Source organism: Vidua chalybeata, chromosome 11 (assembly GCF_026979565.1).
Source record: "Vidua chalybeata isolate OUT-0048 chromosome 11, bVidCha1 merged haplotype, whole genome shotgun sequence".
NCBI classification, from domain to species: Eukaryota; Metazoa; Chordata; class Aves; order Passeriformes; family Viduidae; genus Vidua; species Vidua chalybeata.
Window position 1 is genome coordinate 2027227 of NC_071540.1, and position 23121 is coordinate 2050347.

Here is a 23121-nt window from a genome sequence, read left to right on the forward strand (position 1 = left end):
ACTTAGAGCTCTTCTGTTCCCAGCTGGGTCAGTGTTACTAAATGACACAAGCAAAAACGATGTACTACAGTTTTGGTCATGATGAAGAGACTACTTTATTTTTTCTGACTCTAATCTTTTATAGTTTTCAAAAGATGCCAGTGGATTGGAGGGTGAATGTGCCACCTCTCCAACAACACTGGACAAACTACCTATACATCAAATTTCTCTGCTTTTATAAAAGAATACAAAACAATAAGTTATTTACAGAAAGTTGTGTGAGAAAGTTCTCTACAAGAATGTAAACTCAGAAGGCTTTAGAAAACTCTTGATAACCAAAGCAACAGGGTCAGTGGGGAGTTTCCAGCCCTGCTCCAGGTGTCACTTCCTCCAGCTCTCAGCCCACGTCCTTGGTTAAGTGTGATGTGCACTGGCTGATCCCAATGGTCAGAGTTCTTCTCTTCTGCTCTTTGGTGGGGGGTGTCCCTGCTTTGACTCCTGTTCCCTCTCAACATCCAAGTGCAATGTCTGTGTGGGCTTCTTCAAGGACGTGGCTGCTCTGGGGTCCTCAGGGTTGCTGTGAACTTTGCTGTGATATTTAAAAGCAGAGAGGAAGAGATGTGCAGTGTGTGGGGAGGAACATCTCATCAGAGGGCCGGTTCCTCTGGGAGTGCCCACTGCAACTGGGTGCTCACCAGTGTGCATTTGGGCAGATTCTAGCTTAATATTCCCTATTCCCATGCAATGTGGAAAAGGCAAGAGAGAACTTTGATTAAAAAAAAAAAGAGAGGCTGCTGAGATTTCTGGCAAATACATAGTAATATTTGCTTAAGTTTCTGAGAAAATACATTATTTCACTTTTATTATGAAGCTTATGTCTGTGTATTTGCATCCCCCTAAGTGTTTTCCGGGGTTTTGCCTTTTCAAGGCAATGTCTGTTGGTCCAGGACTGCCAGCGCCAGGGCTGAGCTGAAAGTGATATAAACTCACTTTGTTTTTATTTTGAGCCATTTTCATTTTGATCAAGGAACCAAATTATAGGAGCACTGTGAGGGAATGTTAGGTCATGACTCCAGTTTTGCTTGTACATGTTTTAAATTTGATTGGGAGTGCAACTAAAATGCAGTGAGATGAATGAGAGTGTGCCCTTCTCCAGAGACACGAGCTGCACACCAGGTGACGATGTGTAAAAACATCTCCCTAAAGAGTGGACATTAATTCCTGTTTTGAAGGAAGATCTGGGAGCTGATTGTGCTGCTGGTGCAGGCTCAGTTCTTCATGCATTGTTTCCTGGATGCTGGAACACTACTGTTCCCCCCAAAAAATAGCTACCATCCAGAAAAAGTGTCCAAAAGTATCCAAGTCGCCTGCAAATCAATTGCTATTTGAATTTTTTGGACCATGCAGCTTGCAGTTTCTCACCAAGCAGTTGACTTAAGTAAGTGTTGTCTTGGGGTCTAAATTAAGTAAGACTGATTCGAGGTCAAGTGTGACCATTGGGGAGCAAACAGTTGCATGTCTGTGCTCATCCTGCAGCCCAGGGCAGGGCACAAGCTTGGAAGCACCAAAAGGAGGGAAGAAGTGAGGTAAGTATGTTCTGTGCAGGCTGGAGTATAGAGGTCAGAACAGGTGACAGTCCACACCGGGAATAAAATAATTCAGATGTTCTTCTCTCAAAGAGCTCCTCGATCAGGTCGTGAAGTGGTGGCAAGTGTTGTGCAGGGGACAAAGAGTTTGGAGCCTGGGGGACAGCCAGTGTTCCAGTGTGAGCTGGAGGGTCTCCTGCTGTCAGCAGTGAAGGGCTGGGTGCTGGCTGGGATCTCAGCCTGGCCTGCAGAGGACAGGGAGCAGCAGCTCCTCTTTAGCACACTCCCGTGGCTGCTGGGCCAGGGAGGGACAGGAAAAGGGATGCATGTTCCTCCTTGCACAGCCATTCCTGCCAGCCTGAGTCACTGGCTCCACTGCAGGATAAAAGCTGTGGCTCCACCAGCTGAAAACCAATGGGGAACAACCATTTTGAGTGATCTCTCAGGGTTGTTTTGTTTTGGTTTTTTTTTGCTTTGCTTTGCTTTGCTTGAAGGAACATCTCTCTTGCAGTGGTGGGAGACAACCAGAGAAGACGTTTTGTGACTGGTACTAGAGTGAGGCACAGTCTGTTTTAATTCAGGATCAACAATGATTCCTTCTCTAAGAGGGACAATTAGCTCCTCTGGAGGAATTATAAAATCCTTCATCTATCAAAGGCACCAGTGGGAGAAGCAGGGGATGTGCAGGCATCAGCTCAGTACCAACTCTGTACTTCACTCTTAACCTTACAGAGAAAGCACAGTAGAGAGTTTCATCATTGATTTGGTAAAAGCTGCCCTTATTTTCATGGATATAATTACAGAAGAGGTTACATTTATCTGCAAACAAAGGCTCTAGTATTTTTTTTTAAAGACAGAAATAAATTTTAAAACCTCCAACAACTGAACTAATTCTTTTTGCTAGTTTTCAAAAGATAAGTTTTGTGGGTTGTGTTAGTTGCTTTGTTGTTTCAAGGAAGCATTGAGGAGTCCATTTCTTGGTGAATACAGTGAAAGGAGAGATTCCAAAAGGGCTTTTGTGCAATTAAGGGAATGTTTGCATTAGGTTGTGCTGCAGTGATTTAACACATGAGAAGGAAAAATCCCAACTGAGTGATTTACACTGGATCTCAAATGTTTTGATCAAAGGTCAGACTCAGAAATGCATTTATGCTTATTTTTAATTCCAAAGAGAATCCAGTGGAGAGTTAAATCTCTAAGTAGGCATTTAATGTGTAAATATTCACAGGTAGCTCTTTACTTAGCCATGTCATTTTGCTGTGAGTTTAGACAGGGCAAGATTTACTTGGAAGCTGAAGTCCAGACTCTGCCACTACCTACAACAAGGGAGAGCATGTCTTTACACTGAACTGGCTTAGAATATTTCATATATAAATTCTGCATTTTAGTGGCTTACAGGAGTTCTAAAGTAGGTTGGGAGAAGTGAAAAGGGGTCAGGAAAATTGGCTGACTTTTCAAGGCTTGCAGTCTCCAGGTTCAGGAATGGTCCGTCCTGACACGCAGGAAGTGGCAAGAGGCCTGCAAGGGTGAGCAGGGGGTTCTGAGGAGAGCAATGGACAGGATATGTGTAATATGTGAGGGCTGGAAGCAGGGACAGGTGACCTGGGGAATATCAGGAGATACAAGGCTCATCTGGAGCTGGCCCTGGTGAAAGACAGGGAAGTCAAGATGTACTTCTGCAGATATGTGAGAGAAAGGAAGACCAGGGAAAACACAGCCAGGGGTGCTGGGTTGGCCTTCTGTGATGAAAATCTTGGGGAATTAGAGGAGAGCAGTGGTGCTTGATCTCAGCTTTAGTAAAGCTTTTGATGCTGTCAGCTATAGCATCCCTCTGCACAAACTGGTGAAGCACAGGCTGTGAGATGGACTGAAAATGGGCTGAGCTCAGGTGTGACCAGCAGGATGAGGTTGAGTTGGAGCCAGTCACTAGTGGTGCACCTCAGAAGTCCATGCTGGAGCCAGTTCTGAAGTCAGTAGTGTTTGACATCTTCATTAATGACAGGGGTGGTGGGACAGAGTACCTCTCTAGGCAGGCTGTGGATTGTTCCACCGTGGAGGACTGCTTGATGGGCTGGGTGGTTGTGGTGCTCAGCAGGACCCTGACAGGCTGCAGAAATGTGGGAATGGGAACCTCATGAAGTTCAACACAGGGAAAAGCCAAGTCCTGCACGTGGGAGCCACAGCCTCGTCCAGTGCTAGGAGCAGCTCTGCAGAAAGGCCCTCTGGAGTCCAGGCTGTGTGTTTGGCAAAGGAAACAGCAGCAACTGGAGCTGGAGTTCAGGCTGACCACCCTGATCATGGGCACACCGAAGCTGCTTGCATGTCCTGGGTGCCCCCCCGGGCACGGGGTGCTCACGGGCTTGGTCCAGCCTCGGTGTCTGGGCAGTTTGCCCTCAGAAGCTGTGTCTGAACCAGGGGCTGGGACTGGCATGTGCCAGCTTCGGGTGTGGAGCCCCTGGGGGGACGCTCCAGCCCCCAGCCAGTGCCTGGGTGCAAGGTGCCTCTGTGTGGTGGGAGCCTGTGAGGAGCTCGGGTCTCATCCAGGCTTCCCAAAGGCAGCCCCTCCAGTGCCCACTTCTCAGGTGGATCCCCTGAAACCTAAAAGGGCACCAAACAACTACCACGTCCTTCATAATCAGATGTGAATTGTCCTTTGTTGCTTTTGTCATGATCCTAATCTGAACCGCTCCTGTAGCAGTGGGGAAGACACCACTGGCATTGCACTGGGCTCTCCAAGGGTGGGTGCACAGGCAGCAGCTGAGGTGGAAGGGGTTGCCTCTCTTCAGCACTTCTCTGTTTTGCTGAATGATTTAATTAAAACCAGACAGAGGAAAATTTCTCACAATGTTTCCAATTTTTAGTAGTTTCACCTGCTGTTGAAAATTGCATCAAGACATAATGGTAAAGGGATGATGCAAAGAGGAATGAATGCTCCTTTTAGTGGCTATGAATAGGGCTTCTCATATCAGTTAAGTGTTGACTTATAATTATGAAAAGATTATAGGTTTCTGTTATTTTTTAGTTAGTCCTCTAACACATAAATTAACTAACATTTCATCACTTCATGTAACCTTTCAAAATGGAAAAGGGGGGTTTGGCTGATGACATTCATAAGATCACATTTATTTGGAGATGTTTACTGTAACTAACAAAGTGAAAAATTACTATTTTCTATAGGCTCACTCTTTCCCTGGTTATGCAGTTCTTGAGGAGGTGATTTTTGCTGTTTTTCTAGAAAGACTTTTAAAGAATAATTATACCAGGGGAGTTTGCTCTTCAACTGTTCTTTAGTTGTATTTTTGTAAGAGTTGCTAGAAATTTAATCACAAACTCCTTTGCTGTCTCATGACTGTGGGTGGTGGAGCTGATGAGTTACTAAGTAAGAGATGTTTGGGTGTTGGGGTGTCAGGAGTGGGAGAGAAGAGCATCTCGTGTCTTGTTCCTCACTTGGTCTTGAGTCTGGCAGCCAGCTTATAAGAAACAGAGTCCATCTTCCCCAAACCATCCAAAGAGAGGATGCCTGTCTGTCTTGGCAGGGGGATGGTGAGCAGGGTGAGCGTGGAGAAGGCATCCAGGGCAGTTCTGGGGACTCCTGTGATGTGTGGTTGGGTCCTGCAGTGCTGGGTGGCAGCTGCTTTGTGAAGACAAGACTCAGTGCCAGCGCAGCAAAGAGAAATCCTTTCCCCCTCAAGCAAATTGCTCTTTGACAGGAGCCATTGATGCCAGGGGGGTTTCTCTGTCTGCATCTTGGTGCCAAGTGCTCTTGCAGGACACGTGTTCTCTACCAGCAGCAGCTTAGCACTTCAGCTGAGTGAGGTTTCTCTGCAGGGGTTTGGCTGCAGGTGCAGTGGGCAGGCTGTGAAAAGAGCAGATGATGCCCAAACCCTGGTGTAGGTGGGAGCTGCCTCCTGTGCCAGGTGCTCTCCAAGCTAAATCAGTGTCTTGGACTTTTCTCCCTCAGTGCCCATGGTTTGCAGGGCAGCCAGACACTTGTGTCACTGGTCTGTCTGTGAGAAAAGAAAAAGTGAGTGGCAAAAAAAAGTGTGGTTTTGGACACAGTCTGCCAGCTCTGCCTGCTGGTTTGTCACTGGCTGGCAGAGAGCTCATCACTGAGGGCATAAACAGATTCAGCATGTGCCTCTTAGCTGGGTCTTGTGACCATACCCACTTCACACCTTTTTCATCAGAGAAAACTACCACTGTGGATTTCTTTTTCTTTTTTTTTTTTTTTTCCCCAATTTCTGCCCTTTTATATGCACTTTGCTCCCATTTCATGTCAAGATGACAGTCTAGGTCAAAGCAGGGGAGAGAAATGGTCCTGAGTGTAATATTTGTGCATTTCTGTATCATTCATTGATACTATTTGGATGTGGATCAAGTGTGTGTTCACATTTGTGTCAAATTAGCCAGACAGACCACATACCCTGGAGTTCATTCCAGCTGCTGGAGAGCAGACTTGTTACCTGATCCAGGACTGACAATACCTGATCCAGCAAAAAGTCAAAGCAGTCCAGACAGAAGATCCCTCACCTAGCAGAGATCCCACCAAGATGAAGTTACCTAACAGTACTTTACACTGTGGCAGCTTTTTCTGGTACTAAGGGTGGTAAAGCTGGGTTTATTCAGGTGTTGGATCGTGGCCTCCTGTGCTGCTGCCCATGTCAGTGGAGGGTTCAGTGTCAGTCAGAGGGAGACCTGTCCACTCCTGCAGGTCTGGGGGGAGCCAGTCCCTGAAGGTGAGAGTGGAGCTCAGGTCCTCTCATGGTTGTGGGAAGCTCAGAGTTGCCCTCTTGCAGGAATCATTGCAGACAGGAGTCTGACAAAAGCTTGGAACAACCCCTTGCCCACCTTAGGTCAGCCTTGGAGAGCAGCTGAACACATGGGCAGCGTGTTGATTTTCTGACTTTCACTTTTGCCCGCCAGTTGAATTCACAGGCAGGAAATGAGCCCACATCTCCAGCATTTAGTGTTTCTGTTTCCCAAAGGTAGAGGAGGCAAAATTAGAACATCCTGTTTACATGTCGTTCAAGCTGTATTTGACCAGCTGTCCCAAGGGTTTTCGACTTGCTAGATCAGGACAGGCTTTTCTTACAGTCTGAGCATCTTCCTGTGTGAGTGGAGGAGTGTGGCTGTTTGCACTGAGCACCTCCCCAGGCCCAGCCTCACAGCTGCAGAGGAGACAGCTTTTCACTGTCACCAAGGTGGGGAAGCTGAGGCTCGCCAGGTCCTTCAGAACTAAAGGTGGGAGAAACCTATGGCAAATTACTTTCTGAAATGGTCGTTCCTGGACCTTACAGGAAGGTACGTTCCTCCTCCTGATGTTCTCAAAGCACCCTTGAGTCACTGGACTTGAAATATCTGAGAAAAAACTGATAAAGAGGGTTGAGGTGACAGATTTTTAAGTCACTTCCAGCTTTTCTTAAGTGAATAATTCAGTCTTTCTAAATATTACCGTGGTATAGTACCTATGTGTATGCATGTTTGTGTTTGAGCAAACCTATGTATGCTTCTGGGAATACTGAAGAACCTCCCTGGGGCAGGTGTGAGCTGTGGAGAGGTGTCAGCCCCTTTGTGGGGTGGGTGCTGGCACCGTGGGGCTGGGAGCTGCTGAGTTTGTACCAAAGGTGGTTACGTCATTCCGTGCCTTTTCCAGGCTGTCGTGCTCGTGCTGGAAATAGACCGTTATCTAAGAAAATAGCCAAGTGCACCTGGAAACTTTTAGACTAGTCTCCTTGTTTAATCACGAACCCATTTGAAGTATGTTGAGGAAGGCAGCTGTAATACATGACCTTTTTCTGCCGTGTGTGAGGGTGATGACTCACACGAGATGTCAGGAGAAGGTAATGAGCAGTCTCCAGGCTGACGTCTGTGCAGCTGAGGTTTGCAGCTCTGACGTGCTCTGGAGTTCAGGGTACTTGGGCTGCATCCTTCGTGCTTTCAGTATCACTCTTCTTACCTGGTTGCACAGATTTCTGTAAGCTGAAGTATTTAAATTGATTCTGTCTTTTCCATGTCATCTCAGAAGGTTTTTTGTCTGAAGAGCACAGAGGTGTCAGTGACTCACATTTAGTATAGAAAAGAGCCAAGACAAACTAAATGTAACTAAGAACATCAAAACTGGAAAAGGGGGCTGGTGCAGTAGATTTTCTGACTGGTTCTGTACTGTGAACACTCTCACTTATATAGAAAAAAATCTGCAATATGTAGATAAATGGGCTTCTACAGAAAGGAAAGACAATGGCCATATGAGCTCTAAGTATTTAGTTTATTGTTTATTTGCTGTAATAAAACTGCCTCGATGTCTGTAAACCTGTCACTGGAAAATAAAACTTAATAAAAGCTTAAATAAAACATAAAATGTCTGCAGTCTGACCTGCATTGTGCCAAAGTCTGAAGTAATGGCATGGGCAAGCATCTCACCCCAGAGCTCAGGTGATCCCCAGTTGGTTTAACCAGAAACTGGTATAAATTGCAGTATCCATGATAATTAAAAACCAAGTAAAATATTTTTGGACTATCTCCTCTATCTCCCTCTGTGAACTGCCACTTTTTCTGTTGCCCATTATATTGGGATGCACAGTGTGAAGGTCTGCCCTCTTCCTTGTCACTTTGAGTGTAGAGCTGGGCTGAATGCCCCTGGTGCTTCATACCAGCTTCCTAACAGGGAATTTGCCCAGGAGTACTGTGGAGCTTTGGATGTTGGTATTTGATGAGTCTGGACTTCAAGCAGGAGCTGCAGGAGCATCACTCAGTTCTGCTGGCTCTGGGTGTGTGTGCTGGGCTCACCAAGACTCTGGCTGTGCTGCTGTGTCCTCCTCTGCCAGCAGCTGGACCAGCTCCAGTTTTTGGCCATAGTCTATCCTCTGATTGCTACTACACTGCTGGAAATTCAACACTCCTCAGCTGGCTGCATTGTAAATGTGATTACACTCACTGTGCTCCAGGCTAAATAAGTGTGGCTTGAGCTGAAGGGCCTTATTGTCCTGGTCCCTTTGGGCTGTTAGAGGGCTCATGTCCACAGCAAAACACTCAGGTGTTCAGCAGTGGAGGGGCAGTAGGACAGGAAAGTCTGATTTACAGACTTTCCCTCCAAGTTACTCATTCCCAGTGGTGCCCTCCTTTACCTCCCCAGCTGTATGTCTCCTTGCTTTGACAATCTCAGTCTTCACAAGGTACTTTTAGAAACAGGATTTTTTTTTTCTGTCTTTATTTTTGCTTAGTACTTTGGTTGCTAAAGTTATGTGCAGGTCTCCTTGTCAGTGTGAGCATGAGCCTTGAGCAATCAGCTGAGCTCTGAATCCCAGACAAAGCAACCCAAAGGTGCATAGCCCATGGAACAGCCAGGGGAACTCCTCTGTTTCTGCTTCAGTGCCTCAGTGGCACTGAAGATTTTTCTATAAATGCCAGATAAGAAGTATGAATTAGCATGGAACTGCCATGTACTGAATCAAGCCACAGAGCAATGAATGAATATTTGTGAAGCAAGCAGGAGTGGGGGTACAGATGGGGCCGTGCTCGGCCTCGTGCTGTCGCACAGAGGGAGCTCTGCAGAGGCACCAGGGCTGAGCCCTGCAGATAGTGTCAGTAATTTCATGCTTCAGAGCAGTAATTTCACATTCTGTAAGAAGCAATAAGCATTTACTGTGCTGGCTTTGGGCTTTCCCTGTGTGACAGGGTGGCTCTACTTCAGCAGCAACAAAAGCCTTCCAGTTTGCAGCAGCTGCTGATCAGGGCTGACAGTGGCTCCCAGGGCCTCTCCCCTCTGCAGGGCTGGTCTGGAGCTGGTTTCATTCACCAGCACACATATGCCCTGGCCTCAGAGCTGCTGAAATAGGGAGTCAGGGAGGGTGGCATTTGTGAATTGTTTCTGTGGCCCTCTGTGTTCCCAGACACTTGCCCATCACCTCACCCTGCACGTGAAACTCCAGAAGGGTTAAGGACAGAGCAGAACAGGCAGCGTGTGTGGCTGCTTTCAGTGCGAGCAGCAATGGGCTGAGTCCTGCTGGCAGTGCTGATCTCTCAGGCAGGTAGGGCTTGGCTCCTGTGCTCTGAGCAGCACTGTCATTCCTGGAACTGGTCCCAGTGCCTTCCTTTGTGGCCATGACCTCTCCCAGCAGCTTTGTCCCTCGCAAGCCTTGTTAAGCAACAGGCAGAGTGGAGGTTATGAAAGTTTTCTCCAGAATCTAGAACTTTGCTTCTGCAAAACTTCCAGTGAATGTGAACTTCGCTGCATTTGTAGCCAAACATAAATGATCTCAAATTTTGATTTTTCTGAGTAAATTTCTGCACATACATCCCTCCTGTGTATTCCTTGAGTAAAACCTCCTGCAGCAGGCAGGCACTGAAGTGATGGAGATCTTTTTAAGTCAGCAGATGCATATCTCAAGGGCCTAAATATTTTATTATTTATTCCTTGAGGATGAAAGTAAGGTTGGATGAAAGTCTCAACAAGGTTTACCAGTGACAAGACGTTTCACAGTCCACAGGCTGCTTCTTGCCTTGCTTTGCTTAAGCTATGAGTTTTGTTAGGTGTTGTGGCCCATGTTCCTCCAGCGTAGTGTACTCCAGCACAGTCACTGCAGGGAGCAAGTGGGGACTTCCAGGCTGGAGTTGGGGTTGTGCTGCTGGATGGGGTCAGCTCCTCATGGCTCTTGGGTTTGGGGTGCCAGGTGTGGATGGGCTTGGAAGGAGAGCCTAAAACATTTACTTGAGCATTTCTCACTTTTCTTAGCCTGTCATTTTCAACCTTAATTCAAGTTGTGGTGTCTCCTGCTCTTCCCTGGGGCAGAGACAGTGCTGGTAGCTTAGCCAGACAGTCCCTCCATCATTCCTAGCACAGGATGTTGCTGCTGAGCATGTCCAGGCTGTATTTATTTATAGCTTGTATGTACCAGATTTTATGTTAGATACTGAATCCCTGGTACATTTGTAAGGTATCTGGCAAGTGGCAGATGAAAGCCCTGCAGTGAGAGCTGCCCACGGTGGCGAGGCTGGGCGGGTTCCCTGGGCTGCCTCCCTCGCTCTGCCTGGCTCTGCCCCGTGCAGGTGCCTCGTGTCTTCTCCCTGTGCCTGCCTGGGGGATGACGTGGGTGTCGGAAGATCCCTCCTCCTGTGGTTGTTGGAAAGAAAGGAGCATTTTTCTCCCCTGAAGTCACCTCTTGGATCCAAGCTGCCGCAGCCCAGGACGTGCCCAGGAGCTCAGCAGGTACTGCAGCAGCAGTGGCACAACTGCCGGGGCTCAGGGCAGCTCTGGGGGGCTCCACTGCATCCCTGGCTCCTTAGCAGAGCACATTTTACAGGTAGTAGCAGCACCTGTGTGAGATCACAGGCTGCAGGCAGTGTGGGAACACCTCCCCTGGCCAGGGGCACCTGCAGGTGTCTGACACAGCCCCTCCACAGCCCTCTGCTCTTGTAGCTCTTGCTGCAGTTTGGCTTCTTGTTTGGAGCTGAGGCTTCCCTCCTTGTTTGTTCTGCCTGCTTGATGGCAGTGGGTGTCCATTTCCCTGCCCCTGTGCCATGGATAGGCTGCAGGTGTGGAGGAAAATATTGTGTGGAGATGGTTTTCCCGTCTGAGAGAGGAAAAGGGGATTTTGCAGTGGCCCAGCTTGATGTTCATCCGCCCTTTTCCCAGAACTGCAGAGGCAGGGAAGGAGTCATCTGTACCATGTGTTAGCTGTTAATTTTAGCTTTACCATAACTCTTGATGACAGGGCTTGGTTGTTTCCTACTGTAGGCAGCATGTAGCAGTTATCCTGGAGATATGGTGTGGCTGCAAGACAGTAAAGCTGTAGCTCATCCCTGGGCCGTGGTGCTCAGTCTGTGGATTCTCCCAGCTCACACAGCTGCTGCCTGCTGGAGTTGAGTGGCCACGTGCTACCATTTTTCTTGCTTTCATGCTAAATCTTTTAGGTTACATAAGGATGGCATCAGGCACAGGCTGAATTCCACCTGTGTCTGAGGCCAAAGCTTGGCCCAAAGGTGGTTAAATATCTGCCATGATATGAATGGCATTTATCAGTTTTTTCCCTAATTCTGGCTGCCTGGTGAAGTCTGTATGAAGTAGCAGCCTGTACTGGCATGGCCAGAAGAGCATTATCAGATCTGATGTACAGGTTCCAAATTGAACTTCTTGTAATGCACAGGCTACTACAGGGAGCTCTTAAAAGTACCAGCAGGCTGAAAAATAGGTTGTTCCTGATACCTTTGTAATTATAATGCATTGCATTTGGTCTCAGGTCTGGAGCAAAGTCACAGAACACATCAGAAAGTACCTGTCTGATCTGCTGCTGCTGCTGTGAGCTCCCCAGGAGCCCTGCCTCTCATGCTGTGCTGCTGTGCAGTGCTGGAGGCTTGCCTGGCTTGTGTCCAGAGATGATGTTCTCACTGATGTGCTCAAGCTCAGTCAAGTGGACTGGTTAAAGGTGTGGGGAGCTGTCACAGGGATATTCTTTCTTTCAGGATTTTTTCAAAGAGCAGCACAGAGGAAAGAAAGAGAAAACAATTTCCATTTCTGCTCCTTGTTTTTCTCATATGGAATGTGTTTGGAGAATTGTTTACCTGGGGTGATTGCTTGATTGGATTCTGGTGAGATTGTTTGAGCCTGATGGCCAATCCAATCCAATGTGTCTGGACTCTCGAGAGAGGGGCACGAGTTGTTAGATATGGTAGTTAGAAAAGTAGGTTTGTAGTTTTAGTATCTCCTTTAAATAGTATATAATGTATAAAGAAATCATTCAGCCTTCTGAACTGGAGTCAGGTATCATCATTTCTTCCCACTGGGTTCACCTGCTTTTACAATAGGGAGCACTGGGCATGTGCTGGAGTCTCTGGGAGCTCCTTCTCTTTCCTGTACCATTTTTGTTGATGGTCCTTTGCTGTGCTCCACGGAGTGTTTGTTCAGTCTGCTCTTTGTTTGGTTAAACGCTCTGTGAGGGTGTGAACGTATCTCCACCCCAGCCAAGGACTGCTGTGATGCTGTGCTCCTGGCTCAGCCAACCTTCGTGGCAACTTTGAGTAAATGCAACATCTTGTGATGTATCCCAGATGTGTAGGAGAGCTGATGACCTGGGTAGAAACATAGCAGCTGATGCGTTAAAGATCTAGGGTACAGCTGACTGCTCAGAATCGAGCTGTCAGGAGGGGCAGGGAATCCTATAAAGGCAGAAATTGTTCTGAAGTCATGTCAAGGGAAGTGTCAGAAACGAGGCACGCTTGCTCTGCAACAGAACATTCTTCATAGGTGGTTTAACAAGCCTTGGAATGAAATCTGGGGAGGAGGGAAAAGTGATGTAGCTGTTGTGTCAGGGCTTCACGAGCCTGCAGTGTGCAGTCTGGGCTGTGACTGGTGGAAAAGCAGACCTGAGCAGCCATGTAATCAGGGCTTCTCCTAGGCAGTTATGAGCTCACACTAAACTCACGCTGCAGCTGCATATATATTTTCCAAAATACACTTTTGGAATTTTACATACACTTTTTTAGTATGCTAATCATCGCTGTGGTCATTTCTTCCTGGAGTTAATGACTACACTCTTGGAGAAAACAAGTTAACAAACTGACAGCTGCTCCTAACAGATCGCTTGTTTGGAGAGGCCAGTGCAAGTTTAGCATCCACAATGAATCCTTCTTTTGCTTCTGATGGTTCAGTGCAGCAATGTCAAAGAAATGAGGTGATAACTTGCATTTATCAAAGCAGTTTGGACTGTAGATTTGTGCACAAGAGCCCAGAGACAGAATTGCCAGAGTTACAGACTGTGGGTTCCTGCTCTTTGAAAAGCTTTAGGCATAGATGGGAAAAGGTAGTTTAGTCAGCGTAACCTGCCAGCCAGATTATCAACAGCTGCCAGGGTTGGCAGGAAAAGGTGGGCAAGGAGTGCCCAGGGAGCTGGGGGGCTCTGAAGGGGTTTCCTCTGTCCCCACAGCCAAGAGTGAGCCGAGACACCGGACCAGGGCGTGGTGCTGAGGTGGCACCGGCCTGTTCCCGGGGTGACCCCGGTTCTGTGCAGCCCCTCCTGGCCCAGGGTCCCTGCAGAGCCCCAGGGATGTGCTGGGACAGCAAACAGGGCCCTGTGCTGCTGCCCAGAGTGAGGAATTCCTGCAGCTGCTGGCTCACAGGGCACCTCTTCCAGTCACAGTAATCAATACCCATCTTTGATCAGTTAATCTTTAACTCATGGCAAATAGAAGATGTTTTCCATAACATTTGGTTACAAATAAATGACTTGGCAGCCTTGGATAAGGCAACAAATGTTCTGACATTCCCATTTCTTATGTCAGGGCTGAGCTCACCCAAGGACTGGCATTTTCTTAGCAAGTTTGCAATAAACTGATGGATCTGGATGGTAGCTACTTTGTCTCACTAGGTTTAGCTGTTAATCTTATAGTTTTTGCTTCCCCAAATTTCTGAGATCAGGTTTAAGAGTTTAAAAAATATTAATGGATGTATTGGGTTTTTAAATTTATCATTTGATTTGACAAATAGTCTCAAATAGCAACACTGTGCCAGATTGTTGAGCTACCTGAATGAAAAGCTATCTCCCTTCATGACATGAAATAAGGGAGTTAAAGGTATAAACATCAATAAAACCTGTGATTTAATGAACAGTCTTTCCATTTCAGTAGTGGAATTTGTAGTTCTTTAGAACTTGCCTGTATCCCAATTAATGTGATCACACTCCACGGCTCATACTCATGTTGATGCTGCTCTGAACTGAAGCAGTTCAGTTTTAGAAAGGGTGTGTTGCACTGGGCTGGCATGGCCAGGTTTTGGTGCTGGGGTGGTTCTGTGAGAAGCTGCCAGAAGCTTCCCTGTGTCCAGCAGAGCCAATTCCAGCTGGCTCCAGGACAGACCCACCCCTGGCCAAGGCTGGGCCCATCAGTGACAGTGGCAGCACCTCTGGGGAGCACTTGGGAAGGGGGAGGAAATCCCCCTGGAATTGCAGCTGGCTGAGAGCAGGGAGGATTTGTGACAGGAGCAGCTCTGCAAAGCCCCAGGGCAGGGCAGGAGGGGCAGGAACTGCTCCAGGTGCTGGAGCTGAGGTTCCCCGGGCCCGGGGAGCAGCCCAGGGAGAGGCAGCAGTGTCCCCCCAGCCCTGGGCTCCAGGATGGATCAGGGATCCTTTCCCTGCAGCCCCTGGGCTCCAGGATGGATCAGGGATCCTTTCCCTGCAGCCCCTGGGCTCCAGGATGGATCAGGGATCCTTTCCCTGCAGCCCCTGGGCTCCAGGATGGATCAGGGATCCTTTCCTTGCAGCCCCTGGGCTCCAGGATGGATCAGGGATCCTTTCCCTGCAGCCCCTGGAGGCCCCACACGGGAGCAGGGGGTGCCTGAAGGAGGCTGTGACTCCAGGAACTCCACACTGGAGCAGCTCCTGGCAGCACCTGTGGCCCCATGGAGAGAGGAGCCCAAGCTGGAACAGGTTTGCTGGCAGGAGCTGTGACCCCACAGGGGACCTGGGCTGGAGCAGCTCCTGAAGGGCTGACTGCACCCATGGAAAGGACCAGGCTGGAGCAGCTCCTGAAGGACTGCAGCCTGTGGAAGCTCTCACACTGGAGAAGTTCATGGAAAGATGTCTCTCAGGACAAGAGAGGGACACGTGTTCATGATATGCTGATCTTCCCCCATAAAACTTGCATTTTTATTTTGCACGTACTTACATAGAATGTGCACAGCAGGGGAGAATTCTAAATGCCAGGTTTTGTAGTTCTGCAGTTCCTGGGTTCTTAGGTTTATTAGCAGTTTTGTTGCTACCAATGATTAATGCCAAGCTTGTGTATGCACTTGTAGAAATAGAGCCTCAAACAACACATGGAACACAGCAGTTTGTTTAGAGTTGTTTGAAGCAAAAATTCTTCTTTTTTTTTATTTTCTACTGTAGTATTTAAAAAATATCACTGGCCTTGTCTTGATGGACTGTCCTGCTAGGATTGAATAGAGACCTATGGACATCTCAGAGAAACTTTAAAATCAGTTGTCCCAGTTGTATACATGGATTACCCAGAGTTTTAAGTTCTTCTTCATAGGGATACAAAACCAAAGTGATCCTTGAATTAATTCCCTTCCTTGGTTTGGGTTTAGAGAGGTTATGCATAGGTAAAAATAAATGCCCAGACAAAGTCTCTTGGAAAAAAAAAAAAAAACAAAAAAAACCAAAAAACTTTGAGAAAATAGGTTTAAATACTCCCCAAAACCAATCCATCCCCCAAAAACCCCCTTTGTAGAGCTTACTGAAATCATGACCTCCCTGTGAGTTTGCCATATGTAGAGCTGACCACTGACTTGTTGGCTCCTGGTGCTTTGGTCTCCTGAGGACTCCCTGGGAGTCATCCCTGGCATCCCCCGGAGCAGGCGTGGGCAGTAAAGGTGCATTTCTGAGCCCACTGAAGCACACCTGCCAGCCTGAATGTCTCCCTGACACCAGCAGGAAGGCAGAGCTTTTGCTGCTCGGTGTGTGAGGTGCCAGGTTGTGTTGGTGAGGTTACATCCTCTGGTCACGGGGAATTAAGCAATCACTAGATGTGACTGCCAGATCCATTTTCCCAGTGGCTTTCACTGCAGACAAACGTGCTTGATGCTGTGTTTGTGGAGAGAGCCAAGGAGAAATCTTTTGGGCTTGGGCTGAATTGTTGTTTTATCAGTGGTTGTTGAATGTCATGTGGTGGAGCACTTTGTTGTGAAGGTCTCACTAAATTATTTCTTGGGCTGGCAGAGTTGTTTGCAGAGAGTGTGTGGATTTCTCTGTCCTTTCTGGCTGCACCTGCCTCCTCTGGGTTTGTGTCTGTAGCCAGCCTCAGTCTCCCTGCATTGAAACACCAGCAGAGGCTTGGCCCCCCCTTAATTTTGGGTTGATTTCCAAGCATTTGTTTCACTGCAGCCGCCTGCTGCTCTCTTGGGTACTTGAATCTATTCAGGGTGGGGAGCTCATTGATTTAGGGTATCAATGGTGGGGTATCCTGAGTGTTGTGAATCAACAGCCTGGAGCTGTTTGTAGGAGCTGTGGAGGATTTTAACTTTGATTCTCTTTCTGCTTTGTAGGTATTTGTATAAAATGTGGAAAAGGTGTGTATGGAGCGAGCCAGGCTTGCCAAGCAATGGGCAACCTCTATCATACCAACTGCTTCACGTGCTGCTCTTGTGGTAAGTCAGATCTGCCGTGCCCTTGTTCTGTGGCTTCCTTTAGCAGCCAGTGTGCTAAGTGAGACCTCGTCCTGCCTGCTTCCCCAGGCACAATTCCCACGCAAGGCTTCAGCTTCAGAAGTTGTTTTTTGTTTGCCATCTGTAAGTGCTCCATGGTGTTTTCCTAAGCAGCAGCCCAGAAAAGGATTGTTTGGTTGTTTGAAGGGCTGCATTTACAAAATGGCTTCAACCTGGCTGTTAGAAGCACTATATGCTTTAAATCACTTGTGTTTATGGAACTGCAATGTGCATGTATCATTTTTATAGAAAAAAAAGGTAAAATTTGTTTGGCCAAAACCATATTTTTGTCACTTTCTATTTGCAAATGCAAGTCTAGTCAGGTGTGTATTTGTCATTTCTGTGTATGCACAGTGCTCAAAAATTGTTCACTTACGGTTGAATATGACAAGAACAAATAGCAATTGTGTGTTAAAATGTCTTATGCTATTACAAGATTTTATTTTTGTGGGGAAAGCTAGATGATAAATCAGTGTTTCCTCCTTGCTGTTCTCAGGACCTTTTTAGGTTTCCCTTTTAATCTGAAAGAGATGTTTCTGTGTGTGATTTGGGGAAGTCCTGGCTTTACCAGGGGAAATGGAAAATTCAGGGCAGCATTTTCAGAAGTGTGCCTTAAATCAGACATTATGAACTTGAGTTGGAAACTTCCTCAGTGTCTTGTCTGTAACTGCTGAGAGCTCACAAATTCCCACCAAGCTCAAGGGAAGTGTGAGAGCTCAATTTTCAGGAGTCAGGTGATTTTTCTTGTTTTATGCTCACATCTAATGAGGTTCCTTATATATGAAAATATTTGCCTGGATATTGAAAATCTTGTTATGATACAGATACACAGCAAAAGATTTATTCTGAGCAGAATGTGCTGAACACAGATTGTTTCTAAAAAGGATTAATTAAGGATTAGAAAAAGAGTAAAATATTACTGGCATAGAACCAAATCAGTTGATAATCAGAAGAAGATTGTAAAGTTCACTTCTGACAGGAGATGTTGTCTTTTCTCCTGAGATTTGCACTGATAAATATTGGTTTAAAGAAACCTTCAACCTGAATGTAGAATTTAGGGACTTTTCTAAATGACTCTGGACCATACCAGCTGCAGGGTTTGAACTCATCTCAGACCCTCAGGGATTGCTCATGACTCTGCTCAGGTCTGACAGTAAGTGAGTTAGCTGTTTTGCTGGCTCCCAAAGTGAACAGCATCCTGCTCAGCAAAGGATTACAAAATAGGATATCAGATAATGTCTATCCACAGCATTAACCTAACCTAATTGCATGGGTGAATTCCAGGTTCCTCTCTGGGGCAGAAATGTTGTTTTTAAGTACTCAGGCTGCATGTTTGCTACCATGGGGTTCTGTATGCAGGTCACTTCCTTACAAAAACGTGTAAGGGACAAGAAGTGTATTTTAACAGCAAAATACAAGCACAACTCAATTATTTAAACACATAACAATTGACTGTTCTGGAGACGTGTGTGTGTGGCCAGTGTTGACCTACCACGGGGCAACTTGAGACATGTCCACTTGAAGCATTGTTTGCCACACCCTTCAGTGCCCTGGAATTTGGTGATTCAGGCAGCTTCCCGTGAGTCACCCCACGCAAAGGGAGATGCTCCAGGTTGTCTTCTGAGCCTCTCACTGTGCTGCTCTGGGCTGGAGGGCCACCAGGACAGCTCACCAGTGGGAAGGGCTTGGGTTTCCTTCTGTTTGCAGCCTCTGGTGCAGCCCCGTTGGCAGGGGAGAGTTTGGGCTGTGCTCCTGCTGGGGCTGCAGTGCCTCAGGGCAGCTGAAACACCTGACCAAAGCTCAGCTCAAGGGTGAGTCCAGAGCAGAGCTCTTCCTCTCAGCTCAGCTCTGAAATAGGATCAACATGAGCCAGCTGGGAGGAGGGTGTTGCATTAACTCTTTCGTTTCTCACTGTACTTTGGGCTATGCAACCCATGGGAAACCCAGAGAGGTTGGGTACAGTGCCAGTAGAGCCAGACCCTGGGACCAAGGCATGCAGATCCTGTCTGTGGGAGCTGCCCCCTTGACAGTGGAGCTGAAAAGGCTTTGCAGGAGCTCATGAGCAAGCAACCAAATGGAGACTTCTCACAGGAGTGCAGTTTATGTTTGTGACATTGCTGGGGCCCATGTGAGAATCCTGAGCTGTGGGTTTGATGCCCACCTTCAAATGGATAAGAGTAACCAGAGAGGGCCCAGAAGAACTTAAATAGATGATTAAAGGCTGGAGAAAAGCTAATCACGAGAGCTCTGTGTATTTTGGGTATCTGAAATTATGGGATGGTCATGTGGCTGGAGCTTGTAAGTACATGAACCATAACACAGCATTAGAAAGTGGTCTCATATGTACTAGAGACAAACACAAGAGAAATCTTTCCTGGAGGCTGAAATTACACAATTCAAATAGGAAATCAAGGACAGTTTTTCTGCAATGAGGATGATTAACTGCTGGAACAAAACAGCAAGGGAGTGACAGATTCTCTATTCTTTTTTGTTTTCAAATTAAGACCAAAGGTCCCTTTGGAGAATGTTTTAAGTTGAGTGAAGCTTTAGGTAATTGGGTGATGATTAGGGATCTTTGTTAGGTGAGGGGTCACAGCACACACTGGTGCTCCTTCTGAGCCTTTGACAGGAGAGTAGAGAAGGCCATTGGTTCTCTCTGCCTAAACCAGTGTCTATGCTGTAGTTCCTGTGTGTGTTTATGTGGTGGTTGGCCCTGACTGGACACCAGGTGCCCACCAAAGCCTCTCCATCCCTGCCCTCCTCAGCTGGATGGGGAGAGGAGAGATAAGGACATAAGGAAAGGCACGTGAGTTGGGATAAAGGCAGGGAGAGCTCCCTCACCAGTTACTGACACAGCAAAACAAACAAAAAATCTATTAACAACCAAATCAGAGTAGGATAATGGCAAATAAAAACTAAATCTTAAAACAGCTTCTCCTTGCCCCTCCTTTCTTCCTGGGTTTATCTTCACTCCCAGCTTTCTCCACCTCTCCCCTGAGTGGTGCAGGGGATGGGGGCTGTGCTCAGCTCATCCCAGGTTGTCTCTGCTGCTCCTTCCTCCTCAGGGGAAGGGCTCCTCACATCTTCCAGTGCTCCAGTGTGGGATCCTTCCCACAGGAGACAGTGAGCTCCTTGAGGTTCTCCAGCCTGGTCCTTTCCATGGGTACAGTCAGCCCTTCAGGAGCTGCTCCAGCCTGGTCCTTTCCATGGGTGCAGTCAGCCCTTCAGGAGCTGCTCCAGCCTGGTCCTTTCCATGGGTGCAGTCAGCCCTTCAGGAGCTGCTCCAGCCTGGTCCTTTCCATGGGTGCAGTCAGCCCTTCAGGAGCTGCTCCAGCCCAGGTCCCCTGTGGGGTCACAGCTCCTGCCAGCAAACCTGTTCCAGCTTGGGCTCCTCTCTCCATGGGGCCACAGGTGCTGCCAGGAGCTGCTCCAGTGTGGAGTTCCTGGGGTCACAGCCTCCTTCAGGCACCCCCTGCTCCCATGTGGGACCTCCAGGGCCTGCAGGGAAAGGATCCCTGATCCATCCTGGAGCCCAAGGCTGCAGGGAAAGGATCCCTGATCCATCCTGGAGCCCAGGGCCTGCAGGGAAAGGATCCCTGATCCATCCTGGAGCCCAGGGCTGCAGGGAAAGGATCCCTGATCCATCCTGGAGCCCAGGGGCTGCAGGGAAAGGATCCCTGATCCATCCTGGAGCCCAGGGCTGCAGGGAAAGGATCCCTGATCCATCCTGGAGCCCAGGGGCTGCAGGGAAAGGATCCCTGATCCATCCTGGAGCCCAGGGCTGGGGGGACACTGCTGCCTCTCCCTGGGCTGCTCCCCGGGCCCGGGGAACCTCAGCTCCAGCACCTGGAGCAGTTCCTGCCCCTCCTGCCCTGCCCTGGGGCTTTGCAGAGCTGCTCCTGTCACAAATCCTCCCTGCTCTCAGCCAGCTGCAATTCCAGGGGGATTTCCTCCCCCTTCCCAAGTGCTCCCCAGAGGTGCTGCCACTGTCACTGATGGGCCCAGCCTTGGCCAGGGGTGGGTCTGTCCTGGAGCCAGCTGGAATTGGCTCTGCTGGACACAGGGAAGCTTCTGGCAGCTTCTCACAGAACCACCCCAGCACCAAAACCTGGTCATGCCAGCCCAGTGCAAATTAGAAATGTGAGAATAAAAGCACAAGATTGCCTTTTTTAGTCTTGTCTTTTTTTCCCTCAAATCTGATTTGAGGTGATCTGAGCTCACCTCTAGTAGTTTTCAGTTTTACTTTCAATAGAATGGTTGTAGAAAATAAAAGCCAATAACCAAAGAAAAATAATTCTGCACCTGAAAATATCTGATTTAGATAAGGGCTCAATACTTATCCAGCTACAATTAAAAAATAAATAAAATAATATTTCAGACCCTTGGGAAAAGTTGTGGTTTGGAGACCACTCAGGCTGAAATGTGGTAATGAATGATGGAGCCTCCAAGGCCTCATTTCATCACTTGGCAGTGAGTGTTTTCAACTCAGCAAAGACAAGTGCAGTTGTGCAGAGAAGTGGAAATTTTGCCTGAGTCAGAGCCCTTTCTTAGACACTTCTTTGAGTTTATCTTCAGTTTCAGTGCCTGGTGCCATCTGTCAGGGTGTCTGGTTGAAGAGAGCAGTGTGTGCCAGGACAGGCCTTCCTGTGCCTTCCCAGGAGCTCCCAGTGCTCCTTTCCCACTCAAACTGATGCCTTGAGAGGCTGGCCAGAACAAAGGCTGGATGAATCTGAAGAATAAAGTAGGGATTTTTTAGAAGGCCTCACTGGATCTACCTTGGGCAGCACCAGGGCCCAGCCAGGGCTACACCCCAGGTGAACCCAAAAGGGTCACAGAATGCACGACCGCTCATGGGGTCTCTTACTTTGATCAGTTCTGCTCCATTTGCATATTGGAGTTAATTGTCCAGTTACATCTTTAGCTTATTAAGTCCCATCCTTCTTGTTTTTCTCTCTTCAGCCCACATTGTTTGTGCTCTTGGGTCTGAGATTTGGATCACTTGTCCTTGGTGCCCAGCTGGAGAAGGAATTGTTTTGTCTGCCTGCTCTGTGCAGAGAGCTCACCATCCCCTCATGTGAAGCTCACAGTTACACACTAAAGCAGCACAGAATCTGAAAAATATAAAAGCCAGCAACTAAGGCTTCCCCACAATTGTTTATCACATCATTGCTGGAGGGGTTGTGTTGCTTGTAATTAAGAGGAAACCCAAAGCCAGACTCTCAGCTCTGGGCACCTCTGTGGGGGCTCTGGCCTTGCCAGTGTAGAGGTGTAAGGATGGAATGGGGGTTACTGGGGTCTCCTGCAGTGAGGGTGCTTCCCTCTTTGAGGACATGAATGAGGAAAGATGAGAAAGTATTTCAGGTACACAGGAAATAAGCAGGAGACTTCTGTCCCCTCTAGACATTTTGGTTAAATGTCTCAGATGGTAAATCTCTTAATTGTCTTCTGAGGTTCTGGCAACGCTGGGAAAAACTCTCAGTAATATATTGATTCAGAGTTGTACAGGATTGTCACACTATGACACAAATAACTCACACATTTATGCTAGATGCAAAAAAGGGAAAAGAGAGGATGTTTATTCCCGACCTCACAATATATAGAATTTCAAAAGTGACCGTGGATTGGAGGATGAAATTGCCACCTCTCCAACTACACTGGTCAAACCAACAGTCCATCAGTTCTCTCTTCTCACAAAGAAGAATGCAAAACAATCATTATTTACATGAACAGTGTAAGAAACTCCAGTAGAAATATGTAAACATTAGAAGGTATAGAAAACTTTTAGGAGAACTTTAAAACTTTTAAAAGAACAGGGCAACACAGTATCGCCTCAAAAAAGATTTCACCAGTAAGCTGAGATGAGAATTAAAATGGAAAGGAAGAGTAGATGACTTACTGAACACATTTTATGTGCTGCTTTTCTGCCTCTCAAATGTGTTGAGTGGGCACTGGATGCCCAAGCCATGCTCCCATAATTGAGCAAGTTCAGCATCTCAGATCCTTGCTCTGTCAGTAGATTTTTGCCACATCTCTGTGAACTCCTACAACATTCTGCATAAAGCCATGCTCCTCAGATAGCTTTTTTTCAGAGGTCAAAGAATTCTCTTCAGGTAAGGTAGAAGTGATCTGATTTCCTGAGATCAAGTATTTCAATGTAGGTCTTTATTCACAATCTCTTAGAAGAAACAACTGAAGCTTGTTAGGATGGTTTTTAAATGCACATTCTGTCTCAGCCCTGACACCAACAGAATCTCTTTTAGGCCTTGATTCAGCAAAGCACTTAGATGTATTTAAATATGTTATATTAGTCGTATGTAAAATTGCTTTGCTGAATTTTAAATAAGAGATATTAATTCAGGCAACAAC

The 23121-nt window shown here is 47.3% G+C and overlaps 1 protein-coding gene across 2 annotated transcripts in view; it reads left to right on the forward strand.

Moving 5' to 3' along the window:
* The window catches only part of WTIP (WT1 interacting protein), an 85900-nt gene that overhangs the window by 14797 nt on the left and 47982 nt on the right, over positions 1-23121 (forward strand). For both annotated transcript variants that reach the window (XM_053953190.1, XM_053953191.1), the window contains exon 2: positions 16597-16698. In XM_053953190.1, coding sequence (XP_053809165.1) covers positions 16597-16698 — 102 coding nt within the window. The remainder of the gene's footprint in view (positions 1-16596; positions 16699-23121) is intronic.